A 14,372-nucleotide genomic window follows, 5' to 3' on the forward strand; every position below is an offset into this window, starting at 1 on the left:
CACAGATGTGTTCTTATTGCTATTGTTACACTTTTCTCACTGAGATCCAAGGAAGATTACACAGTGCGAGTGATAATACAGTATAATCGATGGCTAGGACATTCACTGAGCAAACTACAACAACAAACAATAGTTAGGACATTCCAGAAAACTGACATAATAAGGAATGGTAGCAGAAAATTTTTAAACAAGTATAAAGCCGAGAATAGAGATTAAATCTATCTGAAACAAAGTGTACTAATTACAATAGCATGTTTAGCAGAATGGGAACTCCCTAGTAGGCATATATCTGCATGAGGAGGTAGTATTCAGTAGCACAGCAACAAGTCCTGTCCCTCCCAAGGTATCTCCCTGAGCTATTTCTTATGACACGGTCCTGTACTCTGGGTAGAAACCTTTTCAGAATCATTCAGTTTTGCATAATTTATAGAAAGGCATAAGAATGGAAGTTTTCCTGACCTGCTCAGACAGGCCATTCCAGAAGGTGGGGGCCACCCCAGAGAGAGCACCTGTTGATTTTGCCCAACTGCAGGGTGGTGTCTGCAGAAGCCCCTGACCAGACGAGCGAAGCTGCCCTGGTGGAACACAGGGGGAGAGGCAGTTGCACAGATACGAGGGGCCGAGGGCAGGAAGGCCTTTGAATGTGATGGTCATGACCCTGAAGTGGGCCCAGTAACTGATGGGCAGCCAGCTGAGTGACTGCACATTCAAGTCTTTTCATGAATCCATTCATGCCTTTTCATTGTGCCTAAACACGTTTCATTACAACAGCTGAATTACTTTCTCATTGTGTACTGTATTTAGTTTAATTTGTTTCCTTCACATGTAGTACTCTGCTCGTTTGTATATTTGCCGTGGGTGAAGGTGCCTCTCTCTTTTTTGTATGTCAAGGTAAGGGGCCATCTTCCAGGCTCATCTGAGTTGTGAAAAGGCCTTTTTTTTGCAGGTGTATTTACTTGCTGATCTAGCAGCAGTGCTGGATCTAGTATGACCCCTTCTCTTAACTGAGTCAGCAAGGGTCAACTGAACCCCATCAAAGGTCAGAAGCACAACGTCCTCCAAGATCTCTGCTTTTCCAACCAGCATCACTTCCATCTCGTCTGGGTTCAATTTCAATTTATTTGTTTTTAGCCAACAGACAACAGCTGTCAGGCAGCAACTCAGAACCTCTAATGCATCTGCAGGAGATTTGGATAACAAGACATACAGCTGGCTATCATCACCTGCATATTAAGGGCATCCAATTTCATAGCTACGAAGGAGTTCTCCTAAAGGCTTTACATGGACAAAAAACCCACAAAGTCTTTACATAAAGGCTGAATAACATGAGGGATAAGATTGGGCCTTGTGAAACCCCACAAGGTAATTCCCACTCTGACGATAGCTGGTCTCCAATAGCAATCCATTGAGTTCGTCTCATGAGGAAGACACATCCTCAACATCTACTTCGGCCCCCAAATGCCTCAACAGCATGCTGAAAACCTGGGATAAATATAGGAAAATCTTATCTCTCCCCTAACATCTTTCATTAACCAAGATTGGTTTCCCCCAGGAAAGGATTTAAGTGAGTTTAGGGAATGGAAAGACTCTGGGATATTGTTGATTATTAATTGGATTGAAAACGGGACAATTCTGGATAAATCTATAGTGGAAGAAAGGTTCGGAATTGGGATATCTTGGTTTAGATATCTTCAGCTGAAACATCCGTTCACCAAGCTGATCAGGTCCAAGGATTTGCTTCGGCCCCTGACTCCTTTTGAGGAAAGGATTTGGAGTGGGAAAGATGGTAAACAGGGTAGGATTTCAACCCTTTACAAATTATTATTAAGGGTGACACATAAAGACCCTCTGCCATACCAAAAAAAAAATAGTCTGATTTTTTAAAACGGGTTTTCTCGGAATCTGATTGGAAACATATATGGAACTCCCCTTCCAACAAATCTAGTTGTTGGAATATTACACTCCAATTTTACAAGCTGTTGTCCAATTGATATTTAATGCCACATAAATTGAATCAGATGAACAGGTCGTTGAGCCCTCTATGCTGGAGATCTTGCAAGCAGGAAAGCACGACCCTACATATGTGGTGGGAATGCCATTTCGTTCTCAAATTTTGGAGAGTGGCTCACAAAGAGATATCCAACATGGTGGGTCTTTCGTTGCCATACTCCCCAGAATTTCTCCTATTGGATTTTTGGCCCGACTCTATGCTAAATAGGAATACCAGATCTCTTGTTTTGACATTGGTTGCCTCTGATCGTCTGGTCATTGCTGAGAATTGGAAATCCCTCATAGGCCCATTGCTAAAAAAATGGTATCAGGAAATCTGGGAGCAATATTTGATGGGTAGGATTATGCACAATCCGTTTTTTGGGAACTTGCATATGGCAGTCCCTTTATTAGAATATGATGAAATATGGAAACCAGTTTTATTGTTTTAAATGCCAAAGAAGTAATCCCCCCAATGCAACAAAGTTTAAATGCTTGTTTATTGTAATTCTTGGGTTTTTAAAAATTTGACAAGAGTTGTCTTGATCATTTCTTTTATAGTTTAATTTTAATCCCTTTCTTGTTTGTATTTTATGGCTTTATCATTTCTTGTATTAAATCTTGTTCTTCTTTATTAAAAAATAATAATAATAAAGGTAAAAAAACAGGATGTTATGATCTACTGTCTCGAAGGCTGCAGACAGATTGAGGAGGAACAACAACGAAGCCTGGCCTATGTCTGTATTTAGGCGAAGGTCATCAACCAGAGCCACCAGGGCCATCACCATCCCGTAGCCTGGCCTAAAACCTGACTGAAAAGGGTCCAAAGCACCAGAGTTGTTCGAAATGGCCCAGCGTTGGTCAGCTACTGCTCTCTCAACCACTTGCCCAGGAAGGGCAGGGCGAAAGGTCCCAGGTTCAAGCCCAGGTGTCTCCTCTGGAAAGGACCTCAGAGAGCCAGCATTAGGAACACCCTTCTGGCCACCCAAGACCCCCTGAAGGCCACTGCCTGCCAGAGTTCACAGCACTGATGAGATGGAAAAATGATGTAACTCAGTATAAGGCAGATTCCAATGTTTGAGTGTGAGGCCATAAGGTTGATGGAGGAGACCAGGAATCTCCTTACGATGTTATCTGTCCTCTCCACTGAAGTAAACAGAACATACCATCAGAATCAAGGATAATGGCAGCAGCCCAATTTAAGGTGAAGGGAGAAATGGGGAAGTCTTTGAGGAACAAGTTGTTGACTTGTGGGAGTGTCCCTACAGTTTCTTGTTTTTGCCTGCTACAAAAATTTAGTTCCTTTGTCAAGTAGTGTTACAAAAGGCAGTGATGGTTACCTCGTCAAAAAAAATTAAAATCAATTTGCACAAGATCGTTCTATGGACATCCATTAGCTGCAAGGACTGAATGGAACATCTATGTTTAGGGGCAGTTGCCAGACAGGCAAAGAACAGGGGACAAGGTCTGTCACAGTGTTTCCAGTCTGTCAGAAATCCAGTACGGTGTAACGGAAAGTGCACAGACTGGAGAGATCCAAGCACACATTCACTGTTTGCCACACCATTTGGCCAGTCTTTCTCATTTCCACTAACCCACCTCACAGAACTGTTGTGAACAGAGGAAAACATGTCCGCTGCCTTGGAGAAAGAGTAAATAAATCTTGCTGGCAACTTTTGGCAGGAGCCTGCTGGGCCAGCCTGATCTTTGGGTCAGATCCAGCCGGGCTCTTTTGTCAGAGATTTCTGACCTTGTGTCAGAGATTTCCACAGAACCAGTCAATTCCTTCTCACTTTTGAAACCACTCAAGATTTGCACAGGTGAACAAAAAAAAAACGGCGGAGGGATGGAAAGGAGAAGAAAAGAAGTTTAAAGTCCCTTCCTCGCAAGAAGAAATCATCAAACAACAAGAGAAAAAACAAAGCGGCACGGTGGCGTTCCATTGGTTCCAGCCTGCCCTGATTGGCAAAGGCGGCGCACGGCGCCTCAGACGGGTTCTTTGACAAGGCCTAACGCCTCTCCGGCACCCCCATGTAATTACACACTTGAGTGACTGGACTCTGAAGAAAATTGAAGGCCTGAGCTGCAAACAGCTGCCATTTTCTCTCTCCATCATGCCGGCATGATTACTTGAGAAATGAACAGCCTCGGCTCAAAGCTACTCTAGAATTCTCAGAGGAAATATGGCTCCGTGTTCAAATAATGAGATTCTTAAGGCAAGCGTTACTTACAATCACACCACAAAAAAAGAAAGGGGAGGGTGGGAGAGAGAAAGGGGGAAGGAGGACGGAGAGAAGGGAAAAAGAAAGGCAGGTACTTATATATCTTACAAATTAGTATTTAAGAAACCTGATCACCGTTTGGGTAGACGTTACCCGTCAGCTGCTCTTCGAGGAGGGATTTCCTCCTGCTGTTTTTTCAGTTTGGCAAGTTGATTGTTAGTGACAGAAACCCACAAAGTCTTTACCCAAAAAGGAGGGGGGGTTGGTGGTTTGGGAGGCAGAACTCAATTAATTAGCATCTCTGAAAGCACAAGACAGAGTATGATTGATGCCGTCAATCGCGGCGTTAAATCTCCCACGTGCCCCATAAAACGTATTTTGCTTGGCTGCAGGGCTATTCTAAAATTGTCAAATTTCTTCTACACATACTTAAGAAGTAGAAAACAGAGGTGTGTCACCATTACTTCATTTGCCGTTTTCAGGGGAATGGAGGAGATCAGTGGTTGGTCAATTTATGGATCAATTTATGACAAAGAAACCCAAACTCATTTTTAAGTTAAGAGTTCTTAGATCATGACAGAAAGGTTACTATCTTCACGCAGCATATCGAGTTTTGCAGGCACTGATTTGTCCTACTTTAAGTCTAAGCTGAATGTGTTATGTTTGCAGCTTTGGCGTTTGAGCTCATTTCTTCATTTATCTGGCACACGGGGTCGGGGGGGGAGTATTCTTTTGCTGGAAGAATGCATTCATGCACACACATAATTTTATATATAAAGAGACGCTGTGCTGTTTTTCCACCACTTCAAAAGACTAACAGGAAAAGAAAACACCTGCTACTGAAACAGCTGCTATGCCTGCTTTTGGTTTCCAAACGCAAGGTGACGCTAATGTTTCTTTCTTTAAACTTCAGACCATTTATAACCCCATGTTTTACTAACACTGGTACTCAAGGCTGTTTAACATTAAACACAACTACAATTAATTTTAACAGAAAAAAATGAGGCTGTGATGAACCTAAGCTGTTCTTTTTTGTAATGACAGCACTACTAGAGAACGGGGGGGGGGGCGGTGTTTAAAGCTAACAAAAGTCTTCATCCCAGGCCTCAGATGGTGCCGCAGCTGCTGTCTCTGTAGGGTTGCAGAGAGGCTGGTGACCAGCCATCTAATATATTATAGGAATGGGTCTTCGTTCAGAGAGTCATCCAACTACAAGGAGTCCAAAAAACACAGGACCAGCCATCTAGCAGGAACTCTGGCAGATCAACTCTACATACAATTCAGACCACATGGAGAAGAAAAGTGGGTTCCACCATGTTGCCCCTCTAGAGAAAGTGAATCAAGCACAACAGTGAACCCCAGTCAGAACTAGCCCCGCCCCATCTTTCATTTCAACTTCCTTGGTTTCAGTATTTGCAACGAGTAAGGATTTTTGTTAAGTTAAACGGTAACGTCATAGGTATTTATCAATATGAAGCAACACAACAAGTTGAAGCTTGTAAATCACCTTTCAAATCCAAGCTATAAGTCAAATCACTGTTGCTGTTATTTTGGCCAGGGCCATACACTGACAAGGACTCTCTTTCGTACTCTCAACTTATCTGACTTGCCTTTTCAAGGCTTCTGACAATGCAAAGAATCGATAGCTACAGCATGTTGTTCGAATATTTCTGGAGGAGCTGCATACCAGCGATGCAGCACATGCATTGCTTGAGCATCTTCAACTCAAAAGACAACGGGAGGTGGGGAAGACCTCTCTACTCAAGACCTAGGAGAGAGACCTATCAACAGAGAAGGCGACACTAAAGGGATCTTCAGATATCAACGGATCCTCCAACAAGCAGCTCCGGACAAAGGAGGGAGCGACATGTAAAAAAGTCAAGGAACCCTCTTAACAACTAGGCTGAATAGATGACAGTGCCCCGACTCCTCTGAACTTCATTTATGGATATAATAAGGGGTAAGAATCAACCAAACCTTAGCAGGCTCTCAAGACCCGGACTTACAATGAGCATAGTCACAAGAAGGTTCTTTTTGGTGACTTGAGCATGAGAAAAAATGTAGTTGAGGACAGCATTCATGTCGCTCTTGTTTTCTTCCCGAAGGGCAAAGACACACTTATCATAATGACCTGCAACCAAAACATAAAGCGTTAAGTATAAATTAGCATCCAATACAGCAAAGGAAGAATATTTCCCATCAAGGGGAGCCCTGTCTTTGGGACTACTTGCAATACCAGCCACAGTTCTGATGTGATGCCGTTTTTAGGAACCCGCCTCCCGGGATTCCCTCTCATACTGCATTCCTGGGTTCTCTACAGCTTTTTAGGAGTTCCTACATGAGACAATCTGTAATGACTTCCTTCAGAGACGGCTGGGCCAGTATCCACCACCAGGGACTGCTCTCGCCTCCGTAGGAACCCGTCTGACCATCTGCTGAGGCGCTTTGACAGAGGTTGGGTGGGTGGTTACTAGGGAGAGGACCATTTCGGTGATGGCACCCTGATGACCAAACGCCTTCCCCACTGAAGTCAAGCTGGCAACTACTTCGTCATCTTTCGGTGCTAAGTGAAGACTAGCCTCTCGGCGCACTTTCGCTCCTTTGCGGCATTGTTTTATTGCTGATTTTAAAATTGATTTATAATTTTTTTAAATTAAGGTGAATGATGTTTCTTGCAGATATACCAAGCTGCCCTATACGGAATCAAATCGATCTTGTCTGCTCTGACGGGAAGGAACTCTCCAGGGTGTTTCCCCAATACCTGAAAGAACCTTCTCCAGGGGCTTTCTGTATGCCAGGAGCCCCACCGACTACTGACAGACGCTGGCCTTTCTAGAGAGAGGTCCTTCCCGGTTCTGCTGCTGGAGGCCCTTTCGCTTGTGATGCCAGCCAACTGAACCAGGACTTTCTACGTACGAGGATGTGCTCTCCTGGGGAGTTACGGCCCACCCCCCATATAAACTGAAGAAATAACAACAACAATAAAGTCCACCTTTCTCACTAAGATTCACGGTGGAGTATAGGATATTTTAAAAATGCTATTAGACAGGATAAGACAACAAGCAATGCAATAGGACTACTCAGGGCTTTTTTTCAGCTGGAACATGGTGGAATGGAGTTCCAGAACCGCTTGAAAATGGTCACATGGCTGGTGGCCCCGCCCCCTGATCTCCAGACAGAGGGGAGTTGAGATGGCCCTCCGTGCCGCTCCAGCATTGCGGAGGGCAATCTCAACTCTCCTCTGTCTGGCGATCAGGGGGCGGGGCCACCAGCCATGTGACCATTTTCAAAAGGTCGATTTAAACGTTTAAGAACTCCCTCCTTGTTCCAGCTGACCCAAAGTGATATCATTGGCCCTGGGATCATGCATGCACTTTGCACGCATACATGTGGTACCAGGGGCACCTCCTCCCGCCAAGAGTTGCCCCCTGTGTTGGCAACCTACTGAATTCCACCACCTCTTTTCCCAGAAAAAAGCCCTGGGACTACTACTACAGAATTAGAGAACAAAGTGAGCAGCAAGCTATCTAAAGCAAAGTACATATAAGTAATTCTATAAGCAATATTGAAAGTGGATGACAAGCTAAAGGCAATGCAGTAAAAGCCAGCGATACCTACAATAATCACTACAGGGCACTGCAATCCTATTCTGTTATAAAGATGCACTCTCTTGGGCTGTTCGTTTGACTGCATTTCTGAACCTCTTCTTTAAAATGTGCTCTTGAACATTTATGGTTTTGCATGTACTGCAGAATGACAGAAGCTGCCTAGGTCACTTGGCTCTGCGCAGTCTCCTTGGGCTGGCAGCGGTTTTCCAGGGTCTTCTGCAGAGAAAGGCCTTCTCCAGTATCTGCTGCAGGAGATCCTTTAACTGGAGATGCCACAGATTAAACTGAGCGCCTTCTGCATGCAGAGCAGATATCCTACAACTACGCCACAGCCTCTGGATTCATCTGAACAGGGTCTCCTGCAGGTGCCACCCTGCACATGGGTGAAATCAACAGCAGCCCATGCATGGGCTTTCTCTGTGGTGGCCCCTACCCTGTGGAATGGCCTGCCTGAAGAGGTCAGGAGCGCCCCCATTCTCCTGGCTCTCTGCAAATGGTGCAAAACCGAATAATTCAAAAAAGCTTTTTACTCAGATAGGAGGACTGTATTGTAGGGAAGAGGTCTCATATGCTCCACTAATGAGTTAAGGACCATACACTTCACTGCTATGTTGCCTTACATACTATCTGTTGCCTTAAGTATGTGCAACTATATGCTACTAGTGCTTCAAGAATGATCCTACTGGGTACTTATATGTTGTTTAATGTCAGCCCTAGAATTGCGTATGCTCTGTTTTGGCATTTCTTCAGCTCTGTATTGGATTCTTGCTAATCCTGTCTTTGTAAACTTGTATTTATTTGCCCTCTGGCATTGTTTATGGAAATGTCCTTGATGCTGACTGTACTAATCTTGCATTGTGTAATCCACCTTGAGTCTCAGTGAGAAAGACAGACTATAAATGACATAGATAAATAACTGTTAAGAAAAAGGTGGGATATGAATTCATTCCATGATTACACACCCATATTCCCTCTGCAACAGGTAGTTACAAGGCAGAGAGAAGAGCTTTTCTGGGCACACACTCCGTTCTTATACAACAAAAAACCCAAGAGAATCTACTCGGTATCTCATGTAAACTGAAAGCATCCCCTACACCATGCCCCAGCGCCTTCTACAACACATGTAGGTTCCTCAAAATGCAAACGCTTGTGGAAGGAGTGCTGTTCCCTGGGGGCAGGAAGTTTGAAAGCAACTAGTCCGCCTCCTTAGCCATTGTAAGTGTCGGGCGCCTACCTGTCAGGGCCCCTAAACAGTGTCAGACTGCAAGGTTTTCCATCACAAGGTCATCTGCTGCACTGATCTGGAGTGGAAACTAATCTCCCAATTCCCCAAAAGGGGAAAGGAAGGAGGGGAGGGAGGAGGCAGCATTTTCTTCACACGTTCAGAATTTTAGACTTAGCGTTTCTGCCACCCAATGGTCAAGCACAGTACTGGAAGATTCAAAGTGGGGAGGGGAATAAAATTCCAAGGCTCCGTATTTATTTAGAGTCAACCTTTTTCACTGAGACTCAAGCCAGATGACACAGTGTGTATCAATGCAATCAATAGGATGTGACATCTAATAAGCAATACAGTCGGATTAAAGACACTTTTCCTTAAGGAAAGATACAGGCAATTTTTATGCCATAAACTCATCGCCCATTCACAACAGAAATCCAAAGGATGTTTGTTGTTGCTGTTCTTCATTCCATGAGTTAAAGGAAGGAGACAGTGGCTCAGCGGTAGAGCAAAGGCTTTGCATGTAGAAGGTCCAAGGTTCAATTCCCAGCATCTCTGTCTAAAGAATCTCAGGTATTTGGCATTGGGAAAAATCTCTCTGCCCGAGACTCGAGAGAGCCATTTCCAAGCAGAGGAAACCCTCCTGGACTAGATGGCTTGATTTGTTGTTAGGCAACTTCAGCTGCTGGTAAACCAACAGGTGAGCAGAAAAGTTGTGAGGAAATCCTCCAGGGCTCCATGGTGGACTTCCTGCTTTGTATGTAAAAGGTCAAGGTTCACTGCACGCAATTTCCACCTATAAGGACTTCCGGTGGTGGCTACTGAGAAAGATTCTTCTCTGTTAGGAAGCCAATCAGACTAGACCATGCCGAATTAGACAAGCCAATGCTCTGACTGCATAAAGCAGCTTCGTACGTTCAGTATGTTCAAAAGTTTTGCCTCCCTGGGGTTTTTGTAATAGGCACCGCCAATGGCAAGTGAGATCACTTAGGGCAATCCATCAAATTCAGGCTCCAACCTGGACTTGTACGCCTTCTACCAACATGGGCAGTTTTCCCTAATCCGCCTTCTGTTAAGATTCTGTGAAAATTTACTTCCCAAAAGAACAAACATATTGGATACACCTGGCAGCGCTTGCATGGATATCCAAGGTCAGTGGGTAGAAAAAGGAGGGGAGAAGAGAGAAGCAATGTATTTTACACCAACTGAATAATGTAGTTTGTAGAAACAATCACATATTTATTTACTTGCTTTATTTATAGTCTACCCTTCTCACTGAGTCTCAAGGCGGATTACATAGTGTAAATCAATATAGGTTAACTTAAAAAGGAAATCCGTTTAAACAGTGAAGGGTAGCAGGATGCAACACTTGGAAGCTCCAAGCTCCTCCCACAACAGGCAACTACACCCAGTTTCCTGGAAAAGAGGTGGTGGAACTCAGTGGGTTGCCCTCGGAGAAAGTGGTCACATGGCTGGTGGCCCCGCCCCCTGATCTCCAGACAGAGGGGGGTTTAGATTGCCCTCTGCACTGCTCAGTGGCGCGGAGGGCAATCTAAACTCCCCTCTGTCTGGAGATCAGGGGGCGGGGCCACCAGCCATGTGACCATTTTCAAGAGGTTCCGGAACTCCGTTCCACCGCGTTCCTGCTGAAAAAAAGCCCTGGTCGTACAAATCTCCCGCACTGACCCACCTCTGCTGGATCATGCCAAAGATTCTCACGTAGGAAACTTTCAGAAATGATTCTCATGAAGAGGTTAGGGAGGTGAATGAAGGCGCCCTGTATTTACAACCCCCTCCCCCAAACCTATGTCAAGAACCATAAATCTATGGAGAGTTAATCATGCCTGCATTTTCAGTTCAGTTTTATGAGGTCAGAGCCACTGTTCTGGACCCCTTTCCACAACTGAGACCTGGCCAGCTATCGACAGCCAGGAAACAAGCAGTAAGACCTTCCTGTCTCCAGTGAGAAAGAGCTGCCAGCAACCTTTAAAAGGGGGCATTCCACTCACCATTATTCTTGTCCGGGGCTTTTTTTCTGGGAAAAGAGGCGGTGGAACTCAGTGGGTTGCCCTCGGAGAAAATGGTCACATGGCCAGTGGCCCCGCCCCCTGATCTCCAGACAGAGGGGAGTTGAGATGGCCCTCCGCACTGCTGGAGCGGCGCGAGGGCAATCTCAACTCCCCTGAGTCTGGAGATCAGGGGGCGGGGCCACCGGCCATGTGACCATTTTCAAGAGGTTCCGGAACTCCGTTCCCCCGCGTTCCCCCTGAGAAAAAGCCCTGACTATACCCATTTTCCAGCAAGCAGGACATCCCAAAAGGAAACAGACTAATCTTATCCCACAATGATTCAAGTTAGCAATCTGCCTTTTAGAAAAAAGATGTTTCTCAGTGAATGTGTTCTCCCAGATGGGAGAGTCTGATTCATGCACCCCTTATAGGTTTCACATGGAAAGGTCCACAGAAATTTTGCTGCAACCTGCTATTTCTGGTCAGGGCTGTGACGCGAGAACGGAAATAATGATAGCACAGTCTGCCATCTGGTGGTCACACTTCTTACTGCATCAAACTCGGGGGGGGGGGGCGGTCCCGATGAAGCTGCTGGGCAATATTTTCAGGATGGACAAAAGGAAGTACTTCACTCAAAACTATGGCATTCACTGGGAGTGGAGACAGTGATGGCGATCAGCACTGACGTGTTCAAAACAGGATGACTGATCCATAGAGGTCAGGTCCATCAATGGCTACTAGCCAAGGTGACAAAAGAGACCCTGCCTATTTAGTGGTACTAAAACTCTGAATACCAGGAGGCCATATCTGGGGGAAGCCTTGGCTTCCATGACCTGTTTGTTGGCCCTCCAGGACAACTGGTTGGCCAACTGTATCAGATCGGATGCTGGACTAGATGGGCCACTAGTCTGATGCAGCAAGGTTCTTACATTCACCTACATCCGTCAACCAGGAAAGAAAAATAACTGAATCAAGTTGGTAGATCAAGATGGGTAGCTGTGTTAGTCTATCTGTAGCACTAGAAAAGAGCAAGAATCCAGTAGCACTTATAAGACTAACAAAATTTGTGCTAAGGGATGAGCTTTCATGAGTCACAGCTCACTTCTTCAGATACAGCTAGAATGTGGGTCCATCTGTCCTTATATCTTGGAGAGTGTAGTGATTCCAGATGCCAAATGACAATTGCACGTAAATGACAATAGCTGGTGAATGAAAATAGCAGGCATGATTGGATAGGGGTGGTGGGTGTGGAGGGGTGGTGGGTGTGGAGAAATCAGCATTGGTAATGAGACAGAAAGCCTAGGTCTTGATTCAGTCCAGGTAGATGCATTGTCTTGAGCTTGGCAAATATCCACCCATTAGGAAGATCCAAATTTAAATGCTGAATTATACAAGACCCACCTTGTTGGAACTGAGTTTCCACCTTTAGGTACTGCCGGAGCAAATCCATGACCACAGCTTTCATGTGCCCTCGGATGCCACTTCGGTACCTGCAACAACACACTAAGTGAAACTGGAGAAGTTGCTGCACGCATGCACCTTTGTCAAGGTCTCCAGCCCACCACAATCAAGTATTGTGATAGAAGTAAATTGAGCAAAACATGAATAACCCCTGGACCCAATTCATATGACTGACCCTTGTGGAACAGGCATGAAAAGACAGGGCTCGAATTAGTCAAAGTAACTAAACCCCTATCTTCAGAGCCTTTTTTCAGCAGGAACATGGTGGAACGGAGTTCTGGAACCTCTTGAAAATGGTCACATGGCTGGTGGCCCCGCCCCCTGATCTCCAGACAGATTGCCCTCCGCGCCACTGAGGGTTTTCACCGAGGGCAACCCACTGAGTTCCACCACCTCTTTTCCCAGAAAAAAAGCCCTGCGTATCTTTATTTTCTAGACTTTACAATGGAAAAAAAAGAAACACGTTTGAAGCCATGAGAGACAGAAACTATCAGCTTTCCATGAAAGCAATGATTCTTGAAAAATCTAGCAATGCAACTGGATTTTGAGGTTATGTCCCAATTCTGTTCTCAATACGGTATTAGCAGACGTTCCCTTGTGAAGGCGTACTTTTGGAACTGGGACTGAGACTTTTAAAAAATTCATCCAGTCCTCCAACTTTAGTTTTGGCAATAGCACCCGCTGGGCAAAATATGCCCCCCGCAAATGTCCCCGACTGCAAATGGGAGAGTCTGAACCATGCCGTTTTGGCAGAGCCCCGCTCCCCCCCCAGTCCATTCCTGATACTAAGCTCACCTCTGTACCAGCTGCACAATACTCTGGGTGTTCATGAAAAAGACCTCGCGCTCAGACTTGCGGTTCAGGGTGGCCGCGTGGCTGTCCAGGATATTGGCAATCTAGAAAGAGAGGAAACAGGGTCGGCACTCGGAAGGCAGGTCCAGGGAGGGGCTGTTCGTGACAGAAGCGGCGAGGTCAGATCTTGTCTAACCTTCCACACCAGCACAGGGGAAGAATTTGGTACCTGCAGGGAGATATTAGAATTCCCCTCCTTGAGAGACCAATAGTTCTTACAGGTAAGGCCTACTTGGAGAAACTTCTAATAGACGAAAACGCAACTATCTCCAGGCCAATAGCCAAGTTTTGTGTTCATGCAATAAAAGTCCACAGCAAGCAACAAGCTCATTCATAGAGATCTGCTTCCTTCCTTCCTTTTGGCATGAACTCAACGATTTTAATGATCTTAACATGTAGTTTAAATTGTATTATGTATTTATTATACCTCACGTTTTATATGATGGAATATTATGTGGTTCCTGTTTTATATGGGACTGCTGTAAATATGTTAATGATTCTTAATGGTCGTTGGCCGCAAACAAATTAATGAAATGATCCTACTGTTGTGTACAGAGTTCGATGCTGTGTGTGAAGCTCAATATGGATCTATTGATCCCAGATATTGTTTTAATGTACATTTCTATACACAATATACTAAATAAAACATAAAAATCTTACTGACAATTAGATATTAGAGACAGCCATGATTATTTTGGATTCCCAATAAGAAAGCATGGATTTATCAGTGTAAAAAGCATCATCAGTCAAAAGGATCAAGTAGCGGGTGGTATAACAGACCCGTGCCTGAGTCCTTGGAGAGCTGCTGCCAGTGCGAGGCAACAAGACTGACCTTGATGGACCAAAGGTCTTATTCAGTATAATAATAACAGAGATTCCGCACACGTTGTATAATGCACTTTCAATCCTATTTAGAGATCAGTTGGAACTGAATTTTTTGAGTGTGAAACAATCCACTTCCAAACGATAGCTAAAGTGCATTGAAAGTGCATTATCCAACATGTGTGGAATC

The 14,372-nt window shown here is 44.8% G+C and overlaps 1 protein-coding gene across 2 annotated transcripts in view; it reads right to left on the bottom strand.

Annotated features, from left to right (window-relative positions):
* Positions 1 to 14,372, bottom strand: part of ACACA (acetyl-CoA carboxylase alpha) — a 297,390-nt gene that overhangs the window by 166,528 nt on the left and 116,490 nt on the right. For both annotated transcript variants that reach the window (XM_055001998.1, XM_055001997.1), the window contains 3 exons: positions 13,304 to 13,404; positions 12,449 to 12,537; positions 6,218 to 6,342 (listed from right to left, as the gene is read on the bottom strand). In XM_055001998.1, the coding sequence (XP_054857973.1) occupies positions 6,218 to 6,342; positions 12,449 to 12,537; positions 13,304 to 13,404 (315 nt within the window). The remainder of the gene's footprint in view (positions 1 to 6,217; positions 6,343 to 12,448; positions 12,538 to 13,303; positions 13,405 to 14,372) is intronic.

This window comes from Eublepharis macularius, chromosome 17 (genome assembly GCF_028583425.1).
Source record: "Eublepharis macularius isolate TG4126 chromosome 17, MPM_Emac_v1.0, whole genome shotgun sequence".
In the NCBI taxonomy this organism is placed as follows: domain Eukaryota; kingdom Metazoa; phylum Chordata; class Lepidosauria; order Squamata; family Eublepharidae; genus Eublepharis; species Eublepharis macularius.